At 37.8% G+C, this 27,773-nt stretch overlaps 1 protein-coding gene across 1 annotated transcript in view; it reads right to left on the bottom strand.

Annotated features, from left to right (window-relative positions):
* Asb4 (ankyrin repeat and SOCS box containing 4) overlaps nucleotides 1-27,773 on the bottom strand; it is a 70,671-nt gene that overhangs the window by 30,843 nt on the left and 12,055 nt on the right. Inside the window, exon 2 of the mRNA XM_015488231.2 lies at nucleotides 25,401-25,700. Within this exon, the coding sequence (XP_015343717.1) occupies nucleotides 25,401-25,700 (300 nt within the window). The remainder of the gene's footprint in view (nucleotides 1-25,400; nucleotides 25,701-27,773) is intronic.

Here is a 27,773-nt window from a genome sequence, read left to right as displayed (position 1 = left end):
CAAATACTTCTAGACCCAGAAAAGCCCTCTACTTCACTACTCTCTCCAAACACAGCTCCATTTTGCCAAAGGCAACCATTATCAGAGAATCAGGTGTATTCAGTTAATCAGATCTCTGCATTTCTTTTAGTTTTTCCACTTTTGTATATAAATCTAAACTAGTAGGTACTTTTGCACTTAGGATAGATGAAATCATGAACACATATACATTTATGATTTGCTTCTTTCACTCAACATTATGCTGGGGAAAACAATCTATACCATCATGTTTAACACTCATTTATTCATTTTATTGTGTTCTATCTTTTAGAATAAGTAACTCATGATTTATGCATCCTACTGGTAATGGATATTTCCAGTTAAGTCATTCCAACCACAGTGTCAATCCTGTACTCCAGTGCTCATATACAAAAAAAAAAAAATCTCTGGTTTCTATACCTATAAGTGGAATACCTATAAGTGGAATGGCTGGGGCATTGAGTACGTGTATCTTTAACTTCATTAGAGAGCATCAAACAGGTGGTTGTGCCAGTTTGTGCTCTAATGAGTATGTGTGAGGGTTCTTTCTGTGCCACATCCTCCTCAGCAGTAGTATTTTCAGTCTACTTAAATTTGGTCAATCTGGTGGATACTACATGATATCTCATTGTGTTTGAATGTTTTCTCTAATTATCAATTAAGTTAAACACTTTAATATTTGCATTACTTTTTATGTGCTATTATTAGTATTCCTAATACTAATATGTTAGTATGTGTTGCCATATTATCACTTTAAACATTTTTAAATAACAACATAATATTCCAGCAAGTAAGTGTACAACCTACTATTGGACATAGAATATATTTCCAAAATTTTGATCTTATAAGTTAGAACATCTGAAATAGGTTGAGGATCTTTATGAATGATTACCCAAAGTTACATTCATCTTTCCCATTGATGCATAAAAGTAGCTATTTCCCTCAACAGTATGTTATTATAAATTTTTTTTTAAAAAATTTGATAGTTAGGAAGAAGAAATGGTGTCATTTTTAAAATCCGAATTCACATTTGATTAGTAGGTGAACATTTTCTTTGTAATTATTAAATAGTGGTGTTTCTTCTTTAGTCCATGGTCCAAATATTAATCTACTTATATATTGAATCTTTTATGCTTCATTTGCATTTTATGAACTCCTCACTAAATTAAAATGTAAGCTGATGCTATCATAATGCTGTATATTTGAACCATTTTATTCAGATTTTTCCTAAATACAGTGGCAGTAACTTTAGATAAGCCAACTTTTCCTTGTTTTTCTCCTCTTTATATTAGAATGTCCTACTTCTCTCAGAGGTTGTATAACTATCCAGATTTATAATATAGTACTTTATAGATTTTTTTAACCCATAAAATATTTAACACTTGATTCATCTGGGCCTTATTTTGATGTACCCATCAATTTAGAAAGATTTGATTTTCTTATACTATGGAATCCTTCCATACATAAATACGGTTTATTTCTTTAAGAGGGTTTCTTTACATTCCTGTAAATTTACATGCCCTAAAAGAGTTTGTGAGTATTTTCATCCTAGGTGAGCAGGATAAATGATTGGGGATAAAGTAACTTTTCATGAGAGGATGCCCTCCATGAACTTTATAACTCATGCAAGGCACTCTGGAATGCCAACCAATGAGACAGATAAAAATTTAAATTTTCTATGCATGATAAAGAACAAGGACCTTGCAAATTTCACCTGTGGGCAACAGACACCAAGGTTTGTGTGCACTGAGAATGGGGATAGGGCCCCAGGCCCAAGGGAAATGTAGTTGTGGGGAAATGTCCTGAAGGCAGGATTGAGGAGGGATTTTAACACGGTGCCATTAATATTAATTTTTCCTCTTCTGCCATCGTCTTCTTTTGGTATCTTCAAGAGATAACAGTGATTTCATCAGTCCTAGTGAGGAGACCTCGGGTTGGCTGGCCATCCACCATCAGTCGTCACTGTGGCTCCCTCTGCTGGCCTTTCCTGCTCCCTACAGGCCAAGCATCCACTCCCTCCAAGTTCTGTCACTTCCCAGAGAATCAGGGGAATGGGAACAGGTCTCTGTCACTGCAGAAACTCTCACCCCTCTGTCTTCCCAAACTTGGGGAATCCCTTTCCCCTTTCCATATCCCTACACCATCCCCTCTCTTGTCTCCATGTCCAGATGGTCATGATTTCTTGAAGATCTCCTGTGGGGGAAAATGGGGCTGAGTTGGAGGACCAGGAGGATCAGTGCTTCCCAACCCTTCAGGACAAGCCTTTCCTTCCCTATTCTTCAGTAACCTCCATAGGTAATATCACTACCTTCACACAAGGCTTTGAAAAATAAATACAATGTGTTTGCTAACATTGATTAGAAGCAAAATTGTGATTGTTATAAATAATATAAATTACAAAGAGGTAGTGTAAAATTTAACTTACTAATGTTTGGGGAAGACCACCCTAGATGACATAATGAAATAGTGCCTTCATTGAACCCTTATTTAGAATCTAAACCGCTACATATTTGCACTGATACAGGTGTTTTGTATTGTAACTCAAACATCTTGAGCATCACAACCATAATGAATGATATTCTCAAATGAGGAAAAAAATTCTTAGACAGTTCTGAATAAATCAAACCCAATATTACCTTGATCTTTTTTACTATAGTTACTTTCCTAGAAATGTCCATGTTTATCTAAAAATCAAAAGTATTTTATGATTACATGTAGAGTTGGGTTAACTCTATTGTATTACTATGTCTTAATATCTATTATTGCAATAGCACCAAATTAAGATTTTTATAAAGTATGAATTATCCCAACATACAGAAAATATTATAACATTTAGATATCATAACTCTATTTAATAGATATTCATTTTTGCCATATTTACTTTAGCTTTCTTTTCTTTTTTTTCCCTGAAATAGAACTTAACAGGAAAGCCTGAAACACTTCCTTTTTCTCTCCTCCCTTTCTTTTTCCACAGAGATAACTATTATTCTAAAGTTAATGTTTGTTAAACAATGTTGACTACTACCTTTGATTTGTAGTCAGTAAACTATATTACTTCAATTTATTTCTATGTGCTTATCTAGTTCCTTTGTTTTAAATGACTGCCAAACCCAGAAAGTGGCCAAGCTAGATCCCTAGAAGGAAGAAGTTTCCTAATCTTCTTTTCTTTCTTTCTTTCTTTTTTTTTAGTTTTATTGATTTCATTTTTTTAAATACACAACAGCAGAATGCATTACAATTCTTATTACACATATACAGCACAATTTTTCATATCTCTGTATATAAAGTATGTTCACGCCAATTCATGCCTTTATACATGTACTTTGTTTTTTTTTGTATTATAATTCTTATTACACATATATTCCACAATTTTTCATACCTCTATTTATATATAAAGTATGCTGCCACCCAATTCAAGTCTTCATACATGTACTTTGGATAATGATGTCCATCACATTCCACTGCCCTTGCTAACCCCCTGCCCCCTCCTTTTCCCTCCCACCCCTCTGCCCTATCTAGAATTCATCTATTCCTCCCATGTTCCTCCTCCCTGCCCCACTATGAGTCAGCCTCCTTATATCAGAGAAAACATTAGGCATTTGTTTTGGGGGGATTGGCTGACTTCACTTACCATTATCTTCTCCAACGCCACCCCTTTACCTGCCAATGCCATGCCTACTCTTCTTTCCTTTACCCCTTTCCATTGCACCAGCTCTGCAGCAGTTGGAAACCAGCCTTAGTAATGAGATGCAGTAAGAGAAAGTAGAAGTGCCAGGTGAGGAAGAGATTAGTGTCCTTCCCCCTCTGAATGCTTCCAATCTGAAGCAGAAAAGCAAAAGGAAGAGGGAGAGGTGCCTCAATTTTAAATCAAGTTTAAATTTATTCAGCTTTGGTTGTCTGACTTTTGAATTGGGACTGAGTTTTGAGACTAAAAGTGACTGTCAAACTTTTCTCTCTCTCTCTCTCTCTCTCTCTCTCTCTCTTGCCTAAGAATTACCTGAGAGCATATGAACCTGCCTGTTTTCATCCCACATGGGGGAAAAGCTAGACCCTCTGAAATAATTATTAATTTAAAGAGACACCAAAGATAAAACTAATATTGTTTTATGACTGCACCTCATATCTCATGCATCATCCAATTATAGTTTTATGTGTCCAGTTGATTTTTTAGGTAGGATTACTTCAGGTATGTTTCTAAGAAGTCAAGTACCTAACAATATTTTCCTAATGGGGTCGTACATTGAAAATGCCATTTGAAGAATATGCAATTTTTGAGTAACAGCATTTTCTCCACAAAATTCTGTATGTTTGTTCCACTCTTTTTAAATACCAAACACTGTTGAGAAATGGAAGCTCACCAAGTTTTGTTCCTTTACAAGTAGTCTTCTATTTATTCACTCAATTGCATAATTGTACTATTTTATTGTTGAAATTGGATATTTTATTAAACATGTTTAGACTTCTTTATCAATTTTGTCAAAAACCAAACCTAACCATTTAATCTCCAAATGGGTGCATATTTTTAAAATAAGAATTTTTTCTTCTATTATTATGAAATATAGGTCATATTTTTAAAGGAAACATTTCTTTCTGTATTAAAAACTAACCCCTCTTTTTTGGGGGGGCTTAAAATGTTCACTACCCATCAATTATTAAATTATAGTCATTGATAAGAAATTCCTTCTCACAATTTTTTTTAACTTTGGATCTCAAGTGCATGAATGAACATAAGACTAAATAAGCTCATGGCTTTCTTTTCAACATCCTCTAGAAAAATTGCACTTTTCCTAGAAAAGGTGGTAAGACAGGGTAAAAAATTCTTCAGTCTTATTGTTCATAGCGGCCTGCAACATGTGTAAAGGCACAGAGAAAATGTTAATGTGGGCTGACAGCAAGGACTGGAGGAGAAATTTAGTTCAATTTACTAACTTCAAGCGGAGGCTTAGAATCCTCATTAGCTCTGTTTGATCTGAGATGTTTCATCCTGGTGCTGCACACCTGTTCTCATCAACTTGAGCTACATCTGCCTCCATTCAAAGGACTCGTTCAAGTTTTGGTGCAGGTAAAAGAGATCATGTTTGCTCCATGTTCCTTTATGAAAAAATTAATAAAGTCTGCTATTTTTTTGAACCTTCACTATGAGTCTTACATACATTGTCTCATTATTAAAGATAAGCTTTCTTTTGAAACATCTGTTATTCAAAGGTTACATCTCTTTTTTCCTATTCAGAGCTGTTTATTTTCTGAGTGTTCTGGAATTGTTTCTCAGGTCTGCTTCTTTGTCAAGGATGCAATTTTGTACAGTGTCAAGTTTGTTATTAACTGTCACCAAAGCATATTTTCAGTTGGCTGCTTTGTTCTTGTTTCAATTTTGCCCTTTCAGGCTACAATCTAAAGCAAATACATTTTCTTGTATCTTCCATAGTCTTGTCTTAAATGAAATCTTAAATGAAATACCCTTTTCCGTAAGGTCCCATTTCTCTAATACTCCCATTGTCTTTACTCTGAAGTTAAGAACTACTTTCTTCTAGATCAGCAAGAACCATTACTTCCTTGCCCTACATACCTCATCCTTTAAGGTTTATGCCACCCAGGGAAGTTATTCCTCATCCTTTTTTATCAATAATCTCACAACTCTCAGTGACTCTACCGTTTTCACAGGCAACATAGGTATCTAGCTCAGTCTTTCTCTAATCTTTGTGCAAAGCCTTTTAGACATCCCATCTAACATACTTGCATTCCCCATTCCTAAAACTTTCAGGGCGAATTGCATTACCACTCCCCAAAAATCTCACTGGATCTTCCTGCAGTAGATTCCTGTTAGAGGTTTACATATCTGCACTCTGTTAGACTTAGTATGAGTTACTGGTCCCAGTTGTGTCTCTGTCTTACCCTTCGCTACTCATTAAACTCTTCCTTGATTGCCAATATATTCTAATTTTTCCATAGACTAGGATTTAGTCAGGATAAACTAAATAGATATTGTAACAACACTCAAATCTCAGAGCCTTAGAGCAATGATTTATTTCTCACTTTCACAAAGGATGGATCAAATGTCTTCTATTTGATCTCTAAGGAATCTAAGCTGCCTTGGTTGGTCTTGTGGTTTTGCCACCTCTACCTGAGTGTCCTTAACCAGAGAGAAAAATTGACTGTAAATCCAACATGAAGCAGGGGCTGTGGTGCATGCCTGTAATCCCATCAGTTTGGGAGGTTGAGGCAGGAGGATCACGAGTTCAAAACCAGCCTCAGCAACTTAGTGAAGCCCTAAACAACTCAGCCAGACCCTGTCTTTAAGTAAAATATAAAAAAGTACTGGGGGATATGGCTCAATGGCTAAGGCCCCTGAGTTCAATTCCTGGTACCAAACCAAACCAAAAAAAAACAAAAACAAAAACAAAAAAAACTCCCATATCTCCCATATGAACTTTTCATCCCAAAAGACTGAAAGTGACTCTTATTTTTCCTTTTCACTTGTCATTAGTTATAAGAGTCATACACCTGCTAAACCATAAAGGAACTAGAAAGTGTGATCTCCAGCGAGCCTGAGTAGATGAGAACCATAGAATAGTGACCTCTACTTTTTCTACCACCACTGAATGGAGTTTCTGCAGGTGGCAATAAAATGAACAAATAATGCTTACCTTAACTGCCTTCCTTTTATTTTAAGAGAAAAGAGGTCTCTCCTTTAATTGAAGGCCAATACCTCCGTCTTTGCAATTGATCATATTCCCAGCAACAAAATGTTGCCCCACGAATAATTTCTCTGTTCTATATAGTCAACATCTCCTTTTGCATCACTCTGCCTTCATTGTATAAGCACAGTTACCCTTGTCCCCACCTTTCCTTCCCTTTGAGCTACCCTACAATTTCTTTTGATCTATTTTTGGGCAAATATCTTGAAAGTATGTACTCTGTTTTTTGTACCTGCTTTCTCCACACCCCTCAGTCCACCAGAATCTGCCGGGACGACTCTGACAAAGGCCACCAGGGGCCTCCAATGAATCATTCCCACCTGCATTCTTCAATCTTTGTCTACTGCACTTCCCTGCTATATCCAGTGGTGCTGATGATGCACTCCTTGAAATTCTATGCTCTTCAACTTCCTCTCTGACTATTCCTTAATGATTTTTCCAGGATTCATCTTCTTCTCTCACCCCTTACATTGTTGGGTTTCACCCTGAATGTCGTCATTTGCTCCTGCTCTTCTTCCTATACATAACTTCCTCGAGCAATCATAACTACTCTTTTCATGTTACCTATGAATAGAATACTCTTGAAATTATAGGAACAACTATATATCTGATAGATTTTTTAAAAAACAGAATACAATAGTAAAATGGTAACCCAATTTAAAAATGAGCAAAGTTATAGGCAAGATGGTGCATGCATATGATCCCAGATACTTGGGAGGCTGAGGCAAAAGGATGACAAGTTCAAGGCCAGCCTTAGCAACCTACCTGGACTCTTGTCTCAAAATTAAAAAATGACTGGGGTAGCACAGTAGTAAAGTGCACTTGAGACCAATCCCTAATACTAAAAAAAAAAAAAAAAAAAAAAGGACCTTTCTATAGAGAAAATATGCAAATCATGCAAAGGTGCATAATGCCATTAGCTACCATAGAAATGCAAATAAACTACTTCAAGCCCACTAGAATAGAGAATAGATGTGGTAAAATACATACATATGTATAAACAAGTATTAGCAAAGGCATGCAAATATCGGAATCCTTACACACTACTGGTAGAAATGTAAAATGTTGCAGACATTTTGGAAAACATCATGGAATTCCCCCCAAAATTCCCCCTAAACACTGTGCTATGGTACCACCCAGCAATTCCAGTTTTGCTAATATTGCTAAGCATATATTTTAGGAAAGTAAAAACATACATCTACACACAAAAAATTATCTATAAATATTCATAGCAGCATTATTCCTAATAGCCCCAAAGTGGAAACAATTCAAATGTCCATCAACTAGTGAATGGATGAATAAAATGTGGGATAGTCATACAATGGAATATTATTCTTTAATCTAAAGCAATGAAATGCTAGTACATTGTTTTAACTAGCACTGAAAACATTCTGCTAAATGAAGGTAGCTCAACATAGAGAACCACTTATTACGAGATCCTATTTTTATGAAAAATCCTGGGTAGACAGGTACATAGAAACAAAAAGTGGGCTAGCATCTGCCTAGAAGCAGGGGCCTTGGGAAGATGAAGGGTGATGGCTGAAGGGTACAGCACAGGTTTCTTGTTGGGTGATGGAATGTTCTAAAATTGATCCAGGTGGTGTTTGCATAATGAGTATTTATTGAGCCCCTGCTGTGTTCGATCCCTTGATCTAGGCCCTGGGAATAATATAGCCACTAAAGAAAACAGACAGTGTCACCAACATCATGAAGTTGACTTGTTAGTGAAGAAGATGGACAAAAAGTTTACTAATACCTAATACAACAAAGAGAGAATAAAGCTGGATAAGAAATGAAGAAGGACAAGGGAATAAGATGTTTTTCACATGAAGGCTCTCTAAGGTGTGACGTTTGGGTGGTGAGGAAGGAAACCATTTGAGGTTCCTGGGGAGAGGCCTTCCTGGCAAAGCAAGCCGCAGGAGTGTAGTTTCCAAGGTAGGAACAAATTTGACGGGTTCAGAAAACACAAAGAAGACAAGCACCAAAAGAGATGAGTGACAGCGGTAGCCGCAGGGAATAACATCAGGATGTCAGTGAGGAACCCAACAGTCCAAATGCAAAGGGGACACACAGGGAGGCAAAATGAGTTACCAATGCACCTCCCCTCACTCTGGCTAGCTGTAAAAGCAGGGAAATTATATCAGGTCCATCATCGTAGCTCAGGAAGAAAGAGTCTGACTTGGAGTCAGATGGCCAGAGTGTAGGTGGGGTGAAGGGGTCAGACTGGATCAATTTTAACAGCACCAACAGGTCTGGCTATTGTGAGGTGTGAGGAAAGGGTAAGGAAACAGAAACACCCTCTAGGCCTTTGCTTGAACAACTGGAAGAACTGAATTGTGATTTCTTGAGATGGGACAGGTGGTGAGCACAGAGGGCCCGGTGGGAGCACAGTTTCATTCTGGACAGGGTAAGCTTGAGATGATTATGGAACGTCCAGGGTAGAAAGATTACAGAGAGAAAGAGAGGCATCTGGAGGTTGGGGGAGAGGATCAGGTTGGAGAGAGAAACCTGGTTGAATACCTTATGATGTCATTTGAAGCCAGGCTTGAGTTTATATGGGAAAACTAGTGGGGGGCACACCAACACTTAAACACAAAAGAGAGGAAACCCCAGCAAACAAGGCTGGAGAAAGGCCCGTGAATGGGCTAGAAAGTCAGCGTGGTTAGTTAAACAGAACTCCTGGACACTAATCTGTTCTCAAAAACAAGTTTTTTTTTCTTTAACAGCTATCTGTATTTAAAAAAAAAAAAACAACAACAAAAAAAACTATATTGAAAACAGGAAGCAAATATCAGAGACTACTTTCCCTCTGTCTCCTGAAGCAAATCTTTTTCATATCAAAGCTTATCTGCCAACTCCTCAGAATATTGCCTCCCATCCCTTGGGAGGCAGATATTTTTTTTTCATCGAGCCCATGTTTATTTATCATTTTGTTTATTTTAAACTTACTCAACCTTAAAGAAAAGATATCTTTCTCGATGTGCTATTGGAGAACAATCATGGTTCAGGCACTGAGCTCAGTCACCTTATATTTATTCCATTTTTTATCTTTTTAATTCCAAAAAAACACTGATTAAAATTTAGCAAAACGACCAGAGATAAGACTGAATAACTCAGGCATTGGAAAATGTACCATTATTATGTTATTTTGCACTAATCTTGTTGGGCTCATGAAGTCAGACCCTATCTTAGGGTTGGGATGAGTATTGTCACTGTAGGAAATGAATGCTATTACTGTCATTCAACGGAAGAAGAGGTTAATCCTGAGGAAGTTTTTTTTTTTTAAAAGTAAAAGACTATGAACTTAGAGAAAGTGAATAAGGACTTCTTCCTCTACCCAGGGACAAAATTCTGCCAGTTTTTGTGTGAGATCAAGAGGAGGCCAGGACCAGTTCGGAAGGTGAAGATGAATGACCCTGGATCCATGGAAGCAGGACAGGAGTGAGATGGGGGATGATGTGGCAGGAAGAAGACAGATACAACGGAGGCACGAAGTCAGCAGAAAACAATTACATAAGCAGAAATTAGGTAAGCGGCAATGGGCTTAGTAGCAATGAGAGCAGCAAAAGACACATGATAAAGCCCATCTCTGGTGTAGACAATATCCTTGACTATGAGTAAGGTCCTTTAGTCCAGAGAGAACACCTAGGTTCTTTCTACCACCAGTAGCTTCCAGAAAGAACAATGGCCTGAATAGAGTTTAAGTCTTTGCTGGGATTCCTAGCAGAGAAAGAGAACCTTGGAGAAAGACTTCACTTTAATGCAGAATGTAGCCAATTGCAGCAGTTAGACACAGGATCTCTGTGTGTGATATTGTCTGTGTCCCAGGCTGGTGAAACCAGAGGAGTACTACATAGTCTAGGACCCTTAGAGGAGAATAGAAGAAGGAAACTATTTCCCCAGCTTTCTTTGTATCCCTGCTTTGTATCTCTGCCTGTTATCTCCTGGGGTCTTGTAGAGGCCACGTCCACTTCAAATTTTAGATGGAATTAAGCAGAGGTCTTCACAATTTTTGCCTGTTTCTTATAGAAAGGCAATTTTTACAATAATTTCCCTCTGAGTTGTCAGGGTAATGTTCCCTCTCAGCTGGGACAGAATATTTCCCATAAACTTCAAGTTGGACTTCTTTTTTACCATCTTCAAAATTGAGACATCTGGATGAAAGGTAGAGACCCAGAATCTTCTCTTAATTCCTGACATGATGCATGCTGTGAGGTGAACTGTCAATGAACACAGACTAAAAAGAAGTGAAGGTAGGGGAGTTCGTGCTCTCGATGCCAGACACTTCTGAACATGCAAGTCAACCTCCTTCTCCAACTCTTGGGGAGCCATCTATCTATGTTGTTTAAGAAAATACTGTGTATGACATCTCCTCAAAAATGTACATACCGTTGGTGATAAAAATTAGTAGATAACTTATTAATCTTTGGCTTATTATTTGTTTAGTTTATATAGCTTTGCTATATAAACTATATAGCAAAGGGTGTTGTGGTTAGATTTTCATATTTTTGCTTTTGCTATACTGGGGATTGAACCCAGAAGTGCTCTATCTACATCCCAGCCCTTTATTTTTTGAGATAGGGTCTTGCTAAGTTGCTGAAGTTGGCCTGGAACTTGTAATTCTCCTGCCTCGCCTCTGGAGTTGCTGGGATTACAGGCACGCAGCACTGCACCTGGCTAGTTTTTATGTATTTTTAAACATTATATATATATATATATATATATATATATANATATATATATATATATATGACAGTATATATATATGACATTATATATATTATATATATACATTATATATATTATATAATAATATAATAATAATATAATATAATAATAATATAATATAATAATAATAATAATATATAATATAATAATAATAATATAATAATATATATTATATATATATAATGTTATATATATAATGTTATATATATATAACATTATATATATATGACATATATATATATATATGACAGTAGAGTATATTTTGACATATTATACATACATTGAGTAAAACTTATTTTAATTAGGATCCCATTCATGTGGTTGTACATATCTGCACATATGCAGAGTTGTACATAGGTGGAATTTCACTGGTGGTATATTTATATATGAACATAGAAAAGTAACATCTGATTCATTCTACCATCTTTCCTCTTTATGCATTGTTAATAGATAATTTAACACTAAGGAGAGAGAAGTGGACTAGCCCAGAAGAACCCTGTTGCCCTGTTGTGGCAAAGTTAGAATATTGGTGAAAAAGTAATTCAACAAATCAACCAAAAGCCCTGACTGAAAAGGGAAAGAAATGATGCTAAGGGATGGGAAACCTGGATAAGAAGAGGTGAGAGGAACTGGAGTCATCGTGTCATTGAAGAACAGGTGAGGGGTGACTGAGAGAAAAGGGCAACAAGAGAAAATAATGGGACAACATAAAGGGCCCGGGTGTGATCATGGGAGTGGAGAACTGGAGCACCATGAGGTGGTTCCATGGAGTGGTGGTGGTCAAGGAGCTGGGAGACTGGGTTGGAGATCTATGTCAGAAACGAAATCAGTCCTGAAGATGGCAGAACTGGGGAAATGGACTAAAACTGAAAGACAGATGACCAAGTCCTCAGGAAATTACCAGCTCTGTAGTAGATGCTGATGCTTAGACTACGTAGATGGCCACTGTATTGGCCTCCTCTTACTGCTGTGACTGACTACCACAAACTGAATGGCCTAAAACAGCACAAGTTCATTTATCTTATAGATCTGTAGGTCAGAAATCTGACACAGGTGTCAGTGGACGTGATGGTTAATTTCATGTGTCATCTTGGCTGGGCCATGGTGGCCCAGATATATTTGATCAAACATTTTTCTGAAGGTGTCTGTTGGATGAGATTCACATTTGAATTGGTGGACTTTGAGTGAAAAGAGATTACTTTTATAATCCAGGGGGTCCTCACCCAATCCATTGGAGGCCTTGATAGAGCAAAAGCCCATCTAACACAAGCCAGAAGGAATTCTGCTAGCGGACTGCAGCTTCTCCCTGGATCTCCTGCCCGCCTGCCTGCCTGCCCTCAGCTATACATCGGAAGACCGATGTACACAGAGCTCTGTGCAGTTCTTGGAGCACAAATATGAGCTTCCCTTCTAATCCCCAATCTCATTCCTCTAAGCCAACATTTCCCAAAGTCTGCTCTGTAGCATACTGGTAATAGGAGATGCATGCAAATTAAAAGGTCTGTGGCTAAATTAATGTGTAGATTCTGTATAACTTTTGTCTATTTACAACTCACATTACCATATAAAAGATTCTGAGGAAGCCCTATGGTGAGGAAATCTAACTTAACATGAATTTCCCAAAACTTATTTTAACCAAAGGAATCTTTCCTTTTTTGAGGGGGCAGAGGGGAGTCATACATGATCCCTGAGCCCTTGCTGGAGTTTCCTAGAATGAAATTGAGTTATGAACAATGACCTTAATTGGTAGATGAGGGCTGAGATTTCAGGGAGTTATATCTTGCCATCCTTTACATAAGAGCTAAAGGAGTGCGGGTTCACTGACTGACATGTTAAACACACCAGGGAGACAAAGATTCCCTAGGTAGGGCAAAAGAAAAGTCTCAGGACAGTTCCAAGACTAAATAGATACCTCTAGCCCAGTACTCTCCCTAGCAAAGGGGAGGCTGCACCACCTGGTGGACAAAACAGGTACTCAGCATTGTGATCAATCTACAGTCAAAATCTGGTTTTACCATTACAGCCATTTGTCTAAAGCTGGGAGTTTAAATCCGCACATGAGGATAATAGAACGACTCTCACGTGATAGTTGTGATGATTGATGATAACGTGGATAAATTTCCAGGTGTGCAATAGAAATGGCATCTGGTGGTTGCTGCTATTATTAAGTCCAAGCCCACCTTGCTTCAGGGTCTCACCCAGGTTAATTCAGCGTTGCTTGCAGGAAGTGAATTTGTTTCCTGTCTGTACCATCTAGTTCTTTGGTTGGTGTGGCCCTCTTCTCTGAAGAATGTTTCTGAGAGTTTCAAGATGTCTAAGGCCACAAGTAAACAACCACAAAGAACACTGAGCTCCAGGGATTTGCTTTAGGTGGGCCCCCTTATAGGGGACCCCCCCTAGCAGCATCCACCCCTTGGTGGCTCTTCACAGGGGTTGGCTAATACCTCTTCTGATTGCTAGGGAGATGTTTTGTCTCAGAAAAGACAGGGTCCACTCGTTCTGTTCCCATTGGCTTTCTAATTAGTAGAGACCTTTAGGAAACTGGCTTATGTTTAACCTCCAATTCTGCTGGCATATGCTTGATTTTCTTAACTGTCAATTCTGATGTTTTTTTCCATTTTCCTTATTTGTGTGTTTTCTTTGTTAGCTTAATGGAAAACTGAGATTGGAGCCTTGGGCTTTTGTTTGATTTGACCATTACCTCCAAGTCTGAGCCCTTGAATCCCCTTCTTAAGTTGTTTTGATTATCATACATAAGTTATTACTTACAGAGGTTACAAAGAAAACACTGCATTTCTGTTTCTAAATCTGATATCTTATGCTAAATGTGTTTAAAATGTTTGGAGGATAATAAGATCCAGGCTACTCTAAGGAAGATAAAATTAAAGAAGTGCTGATAGGAAAAAAAAATGAAGTAGTACAGACCCAAGGAAATGTCATCCTTTAATTTCCGATTTCTGATGCTTCTAGCTATAGAGGAAAGATAGCACACCCAGGATGAAAACTCAGAACACAAGTCACATGTGGCTTTTGATAGGGGAACTTAAAGTCAAGAGAGCCAGCATGAGAAGAAAACCTATAATGCCGACGGGGGTGAAAGAAAGCTGTTCTTGCTTCTTTCCCTCTGAAAATGCTCTTGGGACTAGTCTGGGCAGCATTATGTGACTCTGGTGAGAAAACAGACAGAGATAACTGTATGGCTGAGACCGAACAATTGGTAGTTAGATTAAAAAAACAAAATGCTAACAGCTAAGTTTAATGACAGGGATATTTAACTTGCGTCTAGTTATTTCTATTATTTCACACCTCGATATATCACATTGTTGGAGGCAGAAACTGGAAATTGATCAAGGTGGTGTTTTTTAATTAAAGAGTTTAATTTTAAGGAAAATGAATTATTGGATTTTTACTATATCTTCTTTCATCACTTATCTCAACATTCATTGCAGCAAATCCAAAAAACCCAAACAAAGGCATGACACCCTATCCAGAGGGAAAGAATCAGCTCCTGTGTTGAGGGTCTGCAGCCCAACTCCAAACCTTCTTCATGCTAGGAAGTGACAGAGTGGGGATGAATGATTGCTTTGAGGGAACAAATTTTGGAAGAAGCATTGACTGTTTTTCATGTCTTAATTAAACACCCTGTTACTATACCCAGCTGCCTTCTTGTATTTTTTTCCTTAAAACATCTCATGGCAGTGACTATTTTTCAAGCTAATGGACCTTCAATCCAATATTTAAGCTTCTCTTTTATACTGTGTCACCTTAGCACAAACTTTTCTTCTCATTTTTTAATTAGTCAAATGTCTCGGATGGGTAAACAGTACACAATTCCCAGGCAGGCAGGGAGGATCATCATGAACATTAACCAAATAGAATTGAGTCTTCTGGAATACGAGGAGCTGTGTGCACCGAGGCCTTATTTAACTTCTCTGAGTCTCTGATTCCTCATCTATAAAATGAGCAGAATAATGTGCGCCTCACGTGGTCATTGCAAGGATTAAATGAGACATTTTATTTTAAGGTACCTGACATATCCACATCGTAGATGCTTAATATTTGTTATTTTCCTTTCCATTTTCCCCTTCATATGCATATATACTGGCAACATCAATTTCCTTTATATGGAGAGCCGATGCTGTTAACTTTATTAAGCTAGATTTTCCATTAAGCATTTATCCTTATTCATTAGCTCTGAGGACTGGCGCACAAAGATATTAAATTATTTACTCAAGTTTAATGAATGAAATTGAAAACCTTTTTCCCCTGCTTAACATGAATGTGCCCTTTTCAGTATGCAGAGCTTTGTTGCATTTATTCAGAAGCTATTGCTAAGTGCTTAGTTTGGAACACAGGATTAATGAGCCTGGAGCCATGGCGTTGGTTACCATGGCAACCAAACTAGCTTTGCTCTGTTCCAAGCTCAAACAACGGATGCAGGATGCTTAACTCTGTCCTGCAGTATATAGCTGGGTGTTCTTTTTTCATATATCTGACTCCCCATTGCTGCTTCCAATTACTCTCTAATTCCCTTGGAAAAATAAATAAAAAGAACAACCCTGCTTCTTTAGGGCTCTGCTTTTGCAACGATACCATGTAACATCTTTCCCTTATGCATTTATCTCTCCATCAGCTTCTGAAGACTTAGAGACCTAACTCACATTATGCTTCTGTACACAAATCTCTGCCATTCTTCTGGGTGTTTTTTATAATGATACGAATGACCCAATGAACACCCTGGTCCCCTTGTTTCTGGGTCTCATTCTCTTGAGTGACTTTCTCCTCCATGTGATTGGGTGACTCCCACCCACACTCATACCTGGACTGAGTCTTTACGGGAAACTGATCAGTCTCCGAAAGTCACTAACTGCCATATCTAATTCTCTGACCATAACCTTCTATCTTTGTATTTTGCTTGCTTAATGTCCAACATAGCCATTCCAGGAATTCATTCACACAATCTCTCTATGTTCTTTTTATCCATTAGATGTCCTTACTTTCATCCCTCTCTGTCCAGTTAGCTTCATATCCCATCCTTTCAATAACTCTACTGCCAAAACCTTAACTCTCTCCATCTCTTCATAACACGCACCTGTGCGATGGGTAGCTCTCATCCTCGGGAACCCAATTCCCTATGGTCTCATTGCTTGCACCACACACCATATAGCAAGAACCATACTCCAGGCTTGGCCAAATGTGAAAACAGCTGGGCCCTCCAGACTGCTCAGCAATCCAATGCTTCTCTTCCTAACTTATTCCCTTACCCCATGATAATTATTCCCAACCTCTTTTTTCAAGTCTTTAATCCATTTCCTTCTCTTTTTCACTCTCTGATCTTTCTTCTTGCTTTTCATGGACAAATACCCTTCAAATGGAAACTTCCTCAAAGCCCTAAGCCGTTCTTCCTCTCTGACAATAGTAAAACCAGGTTCTCCTCTCTAAAGCCCATCTTTCCTTCTATTGCTCTGGATCTCATTTCCCAAACTTCTCAGAATCCTCACATCAAAAATTATGCCTCCTCTCTATCTTCAATCTGTCTCCCCCTAGTGGAATTTTCCACCCGTTTTTTTAAATGTTCAAGTTAGTGTGTCATCTAAAAGATGAACACAATAGACCCAAAAAGCAGGCATGATTTTCTCTAGTAATTTCTTTGCCTCTATCCCACTCTTCTCCTTAGAACTAGAACTTGTTCTCAAAGAGCATTCAATAATCAACATTCAATTCAATAGTCAACACTCAAAATGCACTGTGCACATGGTTATGTTAAACAAAACAGTCTCTACTCTCCTGAACCCTCCAGGCAGACACGTATCGAAGAACAAAACAAATACAATATAAGTGCCACAAAGGAAACCTGGAATGTGTTACCAGAATACAGAACATAACACAGATCCAAGTGAGCATAAGGGAGTTAATAAAGATCTTCAGAATGGAAATCTGAACTCAGACTTTGCATGAGAGTAAATTTGAGGTCAGCAGAAAGGAGAGGGCAGAGCAGGTATTCTATATTTGCATTCCCAGATTTTTCTCCTAATTCAACAACTGGAATACTGACAATTAGGCCTGGAGCCTCCAGGAAGAAGCCAGTTAGATTTTTCTTTGGAGAATATGACCAGTCTTAAAAAAAAAAAAATCTAAAAAATACTATGTCAATGATTCCCTGGATGAAAGGTTTAGCCGGATCCCTACCGTGAGGCTAATAGTCAACAAACTTCACTTTGATTTTAGTCACTCAATCTGAAACACAGGTAGATAGCCAAGGATTAGAAGACAACTAAGGAAAGCCACTAATGCAGTATATAGAGACAATAAAAACAGAGAAATGTAACCTGGAGTAAATCTCTCACAAAATACAGCACAAACAGGAAAAACAATACAAACAGACAAAAATGGCCTGGGGTAGGGTGTGGGGGGTATAATATTTAAATAATCACAATTCAAAAAAAGAGAGCATACAGTGAACAGAAGAAGATAATTCAGGCAAGAAATAATTCAAGAACATTTTTTCAGAACTGATAGGCAAGTATTTGGGGATTAAAAGGAATAATAGATGCAAATAAACCCACCAAGACAAATCATGTGGAATTTCTGAATCAAAGATGAAAAGAAAATTCGACACTCCCCAGAGAGGAAGATAATAGGTTACAGGAAATAAAATGGCTTCAGATTTTCCAGTTTCAATACTGAAAACTAGAAGCAGTGAAGTAATGCCTTTATCATGCTAAAGGAAAATAACCTAGAATTCTATGCCAATCAGGGTGGAATAAGCACATTTGGGAGCATGTATAGTCTCATGCATCCTTTCTCAGAAATCTACTAGAGAATATATTTAACTAATAAAGGCAACAAACCAAGACTTAGGGAGACTTGGAATTCAGGAAACAGGAAAACCAAACATGAAATTCAGAAAAAGGGATCTCCAGGATGATAGGGAAGGAGGACCCCAGTACAATGGTGATACACCAGACACACATCAAGTTGGGCTTGATTGAGGCAAGTGTGAAGGTTCCAGAAACAATTTTTTTCCAGAAAATGAAATTGATAAAATACTCACTGAGTTTACATATTTCAGAAATGATTAAAACTTTTAGTAAGTTTGGGGGTTCAAATAACAATGAGTATACAGGTAACTAAATAAAAATCCATAATAAATAACACAAAACCATCCACAGCAGGGGAAACTGTACAAAAAAAATTACCCTAATTTGCTACATTATGTTATGATGGAACTATATTGTGAGGGTAGGGGACTGAAAGGTAGCTGTACAGTTGGGGGCCACCAATGGAGGCTATTGAGCCAGGTCCTCATTTTTCCACTATGACAAATCTGTCAATTGCCACAAAACTGCTTATATTACTAGTTATTCTTTTCAATTTTTATGCATAAATAAATGGTGTTTATTTAGCAATATGGAGCTAAACATCCAGCAAATCAAATTAAAGAAGGAAAAGGTTTGCATCTGAGGTTTATTTTTCATAATAAACCTTGAATATGGGATCTTGTTAATTTCATCAAACAATTTTAGACCTCTTTCACCTCCTTGATTGAATACATTTTCTAGATCCCTTAGATTTCATGTCATATGACAAATATATCATCACATACATACCAATTTCTAGTTACTTGGTTCTGTTATATAGAAATGCAATTGATTTTTGTATAGTGATCTGAAATACAGTACCTCTGCTGAACTCAGTTACTCATTCTAACTAACCACTTGGTGGTAGGTTTTCTCAAGTTTTCTATGAGATAAATAGATTCTATGAAATAATGGCAGTTTGCTTCCTTCTTTCTGGCCTTCATACATTATTTATTTTTCTTTTGTCTTTGTGCAGTCTAGGATCTCCAGGATAGGACTGAAGAAACGTGGTAAGAACAGCAACCTTGTTCCAGTCCTAATTCTTAAGGGGATTGCTTCTAAAATTCCACTACCAAATAGACCATCAGCTTTACATTGCACAGCTTAAAGCTGTGTTTTGCAAAGTGTGGGATGATTTTCACATGGGACACAGGGCTGGAGGAACTGCTGTCTGACTGAACGTGAGATAAGACCTGCAAACTAATTTCAAGTTCTCTTTAAGAACAGAATGATTGGAGAGACCAGTGATCAGAAGAGAGGCTTTTTAGAGTCGTTCTCCACCACTTGAGAGAAGAGGGTTTTTGAGCAGGTGAAGGTCAAGAATTCCTTTGCCCATTACTTCCTGTTACTGTTCCTTTTCGTGTATGGCAAAGGATTTGCATTTTTTATTTTTTATAGTGATATCAAGTTTCCTCTAAAATTAATTTCAAGAAGTAATGTCAACTTAAAGAAAAATTAAATTCATGTTGTTTAAGTGATACTAACAATAAAGCCAATATAGCAGAAATCTTTGTGTGGTTTGTAAATGACTAAGATGGTCAGATCTATGCTGTTCTGATGTGTGACATAAGCAATGGGAAGCTGGAAGACACTGGGGTGGTATGAGTGGTGTCTGTCCAGCAAGTATATCTATTTCTTGGTTAAAATGAAGGCCAGTGCCATCTTGACCTATTATGTTCCACTTTGTGGAACAAAGAATTCCTAGCATGTGGGTGACTTGTGTCACTGTCACATGAAGTAGCAGAGGACAGTCTTTTAAAAGGCACAGTCTTCTTTACATTGCCCTCATGCTACATTCTGCTAGAAAACATTTGAATTTTTATGGCTTTCCTGCAGTAACAAATTTTCCTCCCACTGTCAGGATTTGCTTCATGCAGAGCAAAGCAAGCAGCTTTCATTTTTCTCTTACGAAAGGGAATAGGTAGAAATAATATGCTGCTTTGCAGCCAGCCAAACCTGACCTGACTCTTTATTCGTAGGGAAATGGTGGATGTAGGGAGAGGATGTTTTCACGAAGGTAAATAAGCCCTCTCAACTGATGAACACTATTATCCTAATACCAAAGGAAACAAAGGCCAGAGATGGGAGGCATTAAGTAGAAAGGCAAACAGAAAAATAGCAGACAAAAATCCAGCACGAGGACAAAGCGAGCCGTGCAACACTGAAAAACAGGGGGAAATCCTTTAAGAGAAAATTGCATGCAATTTTTTGGACTCAATTAGCCTTTTCCACAAAGAGCCCATTAAATAGCAAATGAAATTACATCGGTTTTCAGTTGCCATGGCATTGGTTCTCCCCCTAATGGACTTCCCTGGTCCCGAGTTTAATGTTAGCCTGACTTATATTTCTTGTCTGTGTGCCGTCTCAATTCGCTCTGTCCAGCCACCAAGTGATGTATGTGACTTCTCCCCACAAATGCTTACCGCATGAGCCAGAGACTGAGAATTCAGCCTTCCGCTGTGTCCCCAGAGACAGGGAGGAAAGAAACTGACCAAGAGCAGCATTTCGTTAACTGTGAACATAACAGTTTCCATTAATTAGATGACAGTGGGTCCCATCCACACACTCAGGGCTCCGGGAGCTACTCCCAGGTCAGTAGGACACTTATATTGTCGAAAAGGCTGAGGACATAAAAATACCAAGACAGCAGCAAAGCAAGGGGCTCAGGCTTCCAGAGTCTCCAGACCAGAAGACCTACCTTCTCCTATTCATCCACCCACAAAGTGGGAGAGACTTTCCCAATGGCCTAATGCACAATTTTATTTTCTTATTAACTCCTATTTACCATGCTTTTATTTTTATTTTATTTATTTGTTTTATTTATTCAATGGGGGGAGGTACCAGGGATTAAACTCAGGGGCACTCCACCACTGAGCCACATCTCCAGCCCTCTTTTGTATTTTATTTAGAGACAGGGTCTCACTGACTTAATTAGGGCTTCCCTTTTGCTGAGGCTGGCTTTGAACTCAATCCTCCTGCCTCAGCCTCCCAAGCCATTGGGATTGCAGGCATGTGCCAACGCCCTCGGTTATTTTTTATTATTTTTTTAATGTTGGGAATTGGACCCAAGGGCACTTAATCACTAAACCACATCCCCAGTCCTTTTTGTTTATGTATTTTTTAATTTTGAAAAAGGGACTTGCTAAGTTGCTGAGGCTGGCTTTGAATTTACAATCCTCCTGCCTCAGCTTCCCCAGAGGCTAGGATCACAAGCATGCACCACCACACCAGCTTAAATTGTGGTGTATTTTAAACGATTTCCTTACCCAATAAATACTTCTAACACAAAAATATAAAATATACCATAAGTGCATTATTCTGAAGCTTCTTGTCTTCCACGTGTTACTTTCCATGGTATTTTACTGATTACCAGTGAAAGTGACCATTATGTTACATCCATATCATTAGTTCTTATTTATGTGACTTTTTTTTTTTTTGCTTTTTTCATCTTCTTTTCTAATTTTTTCTTTCTTTCTTTTTTCTTTTTTTGTCTTTGTTGGCTTGTTTTAAGATTATTTTTATGTGTTAAGGATATCAGCCCTTTTTCATATAGTCTTAGTTTTATGACTGCCTTTTAAGATGTTTGACACACAGAAGTTGAACACTTTTGTTTTCTAATTTTTCTTTTTTTTCTTCTTGGATTCAGCCTTTGATGCCAGGGCCCTAAAGAGCAAGTCCATCTTTCATGGACTTACCTTTTCTCTCTGATTGCTATGAGCCTAATTCTTTAGAGTCAGCCTCGAGGGAGTAGAGTTGAGTTCCCCACACAGCTCTATTTCTGATCTCTAGGGAGTCTCCTCCCAGGTTGTCAGGGATAGAAGAGATGGGAAAGGGGAAGTCTTCGAGGAGTACCAGGACTGGCCACTGTTTCCTTTGTACTGGAGGAAATCACATGAAAAGTCAGCAGCATTTAAAGTTAGGAAAGCTTCAGTACTGCACAATGAGTAGGTTTGGAGCTTTGATGGACACTTTGATGGGCGACTGTAGTGAATAACATGAGGTTATGCACTTAAATGTCGCTGAAGGTACCTTTTGAATGTTCTCTCCACAAAAGTTTTTTTTTTAAGTGAATCATTGAGCAAGTATATAATTTCTAAAAATATATATTCTTCTAAAAATCTAAAAAATAAAAATTTAAACTAATGAAAATATGAATAAAAATGGAAACTAAATCTAAAAAGAAATGAATAAATTGAAAAGTGGAATGGGTCTTGTCTGTGTCTCTGTGCCAGACCCCTCCTCCTAGAGTAGGCAAGAAGGAGAGGCTGGGCTTTTTTTTTTTTTTTTAGTTGTCAATGGACTTTATTTATTTATATGTGGTGCTGACACTCAAACCCAGTGCCTCACACATGCTAGTGTGCTCCACCACTGAGCCACAACCCCAGCCCTGAACTGTTTTCTTTCTTTGAGTCCTTCCCCTTGATATACATGCATTCCCTTTTATCTCCAACTGTAGGTACTATTCTGTATTATCCCAGAGTTCTCCAACAACCACTGTATTTATGCTCACTTTTGCAGACAAAATTTTTTTAGCAATTGTATACATATACCATCTCTTATCAAACCCCCTTTCACACTGTTCTCATCTGGCTTCTATACCAATTCACCAAAATTGTTTTTATCAGTGACAAGTCCCGTCCAGTTTAGGGAACATCTCATTATACTTTGATGGCCATACTCCCTGCTTCCAGAACCTACCTCTTTTTTAGTCTCTGTTGTCAAAAAGACAGTTTTAGGTTTCTCCAACTTCTCTTATGAGTCATACTCTGATGGCTCCTCCCTATCCTTCTCAAGACTGAAAGTTAAAATTCACAGGGCTTTGCCCTAGTTTCTCTTTTCTCTATATATACTGCTTATCCAGGTGGTTTTATTGATTTTCTTGGCTTCAAATGTAATCTATAGGCCAACAATTCTGAAAGTTGTAGCTTTAGTCCAGAGTTTTCTTTTGAAATCCATACTTTTATATCAAAAGTATTCTTGGCTTAATCACTTTGAAGTCTCAAAGAGATCTGAAACTTCTCATGTATAAAGCCAATCTAGGAGAACTTTACCTGACTTAATATAAAGCTGCAGCAATCAAATCAGTGGAGTACTATAAAAAATAGACACATAGATCAATGGAATAGGCTAAAGTCCACAAATAAACCTATACATTTATGACCAATTGATTTTTGATAAAGATACCAAGGCAGTTCAGTAATGATAGAATAGTGTTTTTAAAAAGTGGTGCTGAAACAATTGGACATTCATGTTAAAAAAAGGATGAACTTCAATTCATATTTCATACTATCTATAAAAATTAACTCAAAATAAATTCTTGCCCTAGGAGAAAAAGCTAAAATTATAAAACTTCTAGAAGAGAACATAAGAGAAAATGTTATCTGATATAGGCAGAGGACACAAAAGGCATAAATCATAAGAGGAAAAAAAATGAATTAATTTTATCAAAATTAAATACTTAAGGCTGGGGTTGTGGCTCAATGGTAGAGCACTCGCTTAGCATATGCAAGGCCCTGGGTTTGATCCTCAATACCACATAAAAATAAATAAATAAAATAAAGGTATGAAAAAATTAAATACTTCTACTCTTTGAAAGACACTTCTAAGAAAATGAAAAGTAAAGCCAAAAATAAATAAATTAAAATATGGGCAAACTATATACCTGAAAAAAGAATAGTAACCAGAGTATGTAAAGACTCTCTCAAACCTACTTAAAAACAACAATCAAAAAAAGGAGCAAAAGATGTGAATAGGTAATTCACCAAAGTGAATGTATAGTGAGCAAATAAATACATGAAAACATACTTAACATTCTTAGTCATTAGGGAATTCAAATTAAAACCACAGTGAGATACCAATCCATACTTATAAGGATATTAAAATTTTTTTAATATCTAACATCAAACTTTGACAAAGATAGGAAAATATGGAATTTTATCACGTTGCTGGTGGAGATACGAAATGGTATAATCACTTACGAAAACAGTGTGCCCATCTTGTATGAATTTACTATATGACTCCTTGGTATTTATTCAAAAGAAAACACGTCCAGGTAAGAATCTGTACACAAATGTCTATATCAGCATTTTTTCAAAACTGATGAAGTAGGAATATTCCAAATGTGCCTCTACTGGGGAGTGAATAAACTGCATTACGTGCTAACCCTGGAATATTCCTCAGAGAGTGAAAGGTCTGACTTACTGGTCCAATCCACCACGTAGATGAATCTCAAACCCATTATGATAAGTGGGAGGAACCATACCAAAGGCCTACACATTGTATGATTTTACTTCTAGGACATTCTAAAAAGGCAAGAATATAGGGACAGAAGACAGATTTGTGGTTGTTGTGGAAGGAATAAATACAAAGGGCAGAGCTGGGGTTGTGGCTCAGCAGTGGACCACTGGCCTAGAACTTACAGGGCGCTGGGTTCAATCCTCAGCACCACATAAAAATAAAGTAAAGGTATTGTGTTCAACTAAAACAAAATATTTTTTAAACAATAAAATGGAATCAAGGACCTTTTTAAGGTGTGGTGATGGTCTCACAAAAATGGTGCTTCTCAAAATCAGGTGAATTTTACGGTGTGCTGATTACACCTCTATTAACGAGACTTTAAAAAATCTACCTTAAAAATCATCCTGCCATACATGTTTCTTTCTCAAGTTTCTCTATCTCAAAAAATAACATTACTATCTACCCGTTTTCTGAAACCAGAGACCTGGAGATGATACTTGGAACTTCCTTTTCCTTCACCCCCCCAACACCCACATCTAATCCATCTCCGAATTCCATCAATTCCTCTCCCAAAATATATTACATGCATAGTAGGAGCAGAATAAATATTTGTTAAGGAAAGGAATAAATTGATGCACTTCCTACACTTAATAAATAGTAAGATGGCAAAGTGATTACTGCAGGACCTTGGCTACATAAGAACTACATAAATGCATGTGTATGTTTACCCTACAGCTCTTAAACTAAGCTTAAGGCAGGAAGATGCCTACTACACTGCTGCCCAAAGTAAAGGGGGATCATCAAGTCTCAAGCCCCCCAGTGTGTTAGCAGACAGTTATGCCAGCCTCCCAGAAAGGCTTACCTCTCCACACCAACTGCTTGGCACAGAGAATGGAGCTCGGAGTTGTACAGAAGTGCAAAGCCGTGTGTCCGCTTAGGGAGTAGCTATTGAGCTTTGCTCCCCGGTCGCAGAGGATCTTCACGCAGTCTAGGTTGGCCATTTCACAAGCCACGTGAAGAGGAGTTTTTCCATTGGGTCTACAGTTGATGGTGGCATTGTGGTCCAATAGCACCAAGAGACATTCCACATGACCAAACAGCACAGACAGGTGCAGGCCTGTTGCCCAGGATGACTTCAACTTATAACTAGGCAACCAATAACCTGAAAGAGAAAAGGAAGGACAGTTTTAACTTTTTGACCTAGAGTTTCTCATATTTATAAAATCAAGGCAAAAAATTACTCAGTGATTTTGTATCAGTAGATAGAGAGTCTACCAGTGTTTCATTCAGTAACATATTTACATGTACTTCAATGGGTCAGCCTTTCTCCAGTTCTAGTAAGAACTGTCTCTACTGTTTCTACTATCTTGTTCCTTTATTTACTGTACCTCCCTAAATTTCAAAAGTATTTCAATTTAAGACCATTGTTTATGTGACTGTATTTTATTTTACACAGTGATATACATAGACTCTTCAGGATTTTTTTTTAATTGTTGATGAACCTTTATTTTATTTATTTATTTATTTATTTATTTATTTATTTATTTATTTTAATGTGGTGCTGAGAATTGAACCCAGTGCCTCATACATGCTAGGCAAGAGCTCTACTACTGAGCCACAACTCCAGCCCATTCTTCAGTAATTTTAATTCCCAATAATGATTTATCTTGAACAATTTCAAAGCTATAAATTTATAATCTTATAATTTTACTCCATCCCAATTCTTTTTTCCTACACTTCTTATTGTCCAAAGTGTGACTGTGTTCAATATTTCTTAAAAATCTGTCACATCAAGGGCTGAGGATAGAGTCCTTGATCAGCATGTACAAGTTCTGGGTTCCATCATTAATGCTGAAAAAAATTAGAAAGTCACATGGAGATTTTACATGCCTACCTTTGGCTTATACAATATCTCTTTCCAAAGAATTTAAAATAAATCACAAATGTTTACACAATACATGATTTTTAAAAGTTATAGAGAAAATAGATGAAAAGAAAAACAAGAAGAGTTCAAGAATAAGGTAGGGACTATATTCTGTGCAATAGAACTGCATTGCAAATTTGCCTTTGAACTTCCTGGCAGCCTAAATAAACAGGAAAACTAGATGTGTTGCACAGTCAACTGTGACCACAGAGCTGCACACAAATTAATAGATCAGGAGAAGAACAGCTCTAGAACTGAGATCTTAAATAAAATTTTTCCATTAGTTATTAAAACTTTTTCTCTTTTCCTCTGCCTCTCTCTCTCCCTCCCTCCCTTTCTTATTCTTCAGACCCAATATTTTTTATACACTGAGTCTTTTTTTCTGCAAGTCTTCGAGAATTGCCATACTTGACATCATTGTTAAATGATGGCTTTATAAACCTTTCTATGTCAATACCTACAGCCACAGCATTTGAACTCACTATGAATGAGGAATGGGAAATAGGTAGAGAAAGATGAAATATTGATGCCAAGATGAAGATGTGAAGATAACTCAACAGCCTAGTGGAGGCTTGAGGGCTGAAACAACAAAATAAATTTTAACATGGATAAGTCAAAAGTTTGCTTTGAGACTATAAACATTCCATGGACAAGTAGGAGGTTAGCAGAATATGGTTTAATGGTGATTTATTTGAGAAAAGACCTCGGGATTTGAGTTGACAGTAAGCTCAAATAAGCCAACAGTGGGGTGGAGGTGCCACATTAATTAAAGTACACAGCCTAGAACAAGAGAACTAAAAGGGGTGTTCTTACCTGATTAAATGAAGCCAGAATGACTCTAGAATAGTGTGATTACTTCTGGGCACCAACCCTTGCAAGAAATGACAAGCAACTAGTGGGCACTCAGAGGATGATGACCACACTAAAAGTAAACCTGGTGATGAGGTATTAAAATTCTCTCATTTTGGGATTTGGAAGATGGCGGCGAGGGGAGTGCATTACCCCCGTGTGCTGCTTCACTGTGTGGGAGTATGACAAGTCAGGACGGCTAAAGGATATCTTGTTAGGAATTTCCAGCAATAGTGGGGTGCTCCGGAACCTGGAGGAAGGATTTCCATCGCACGAGGATCGGCTACGGGGACTCAAACGCGAGAGGTTTGTCGCACGGAGGGTAACTGCTTATTCAGCAAATCGCCCCGCGGCTAGAGTCTGCAGTGTGCGCTGGGATAGAGACGCAGGGTTACAGCGCTGCAGTTTCTGCCAGCCGCGCAAGCACCGTACTCAGGGCTGAATTCTGGGTTCCAGACGGGG

Source organism: Marmota marmota, unplaced genomic scaffold (assembly GCF_001458135.2).
Source record: "Marmota marmota marmota unplaced genomic scaffold, marMar, whole genome shotgun sequence".
Lineage (NCBI taxonomy): Eukaryota > Metazoa > Chordata > Mammalia > Rodentia > Sciuridae > Marmota > Marmota marmota.
The sequence above is the reverse complement of the archived record's forward strand: the minus strand, read 5'-3'. Positions and strand labels throughout refer to the sequence as shown.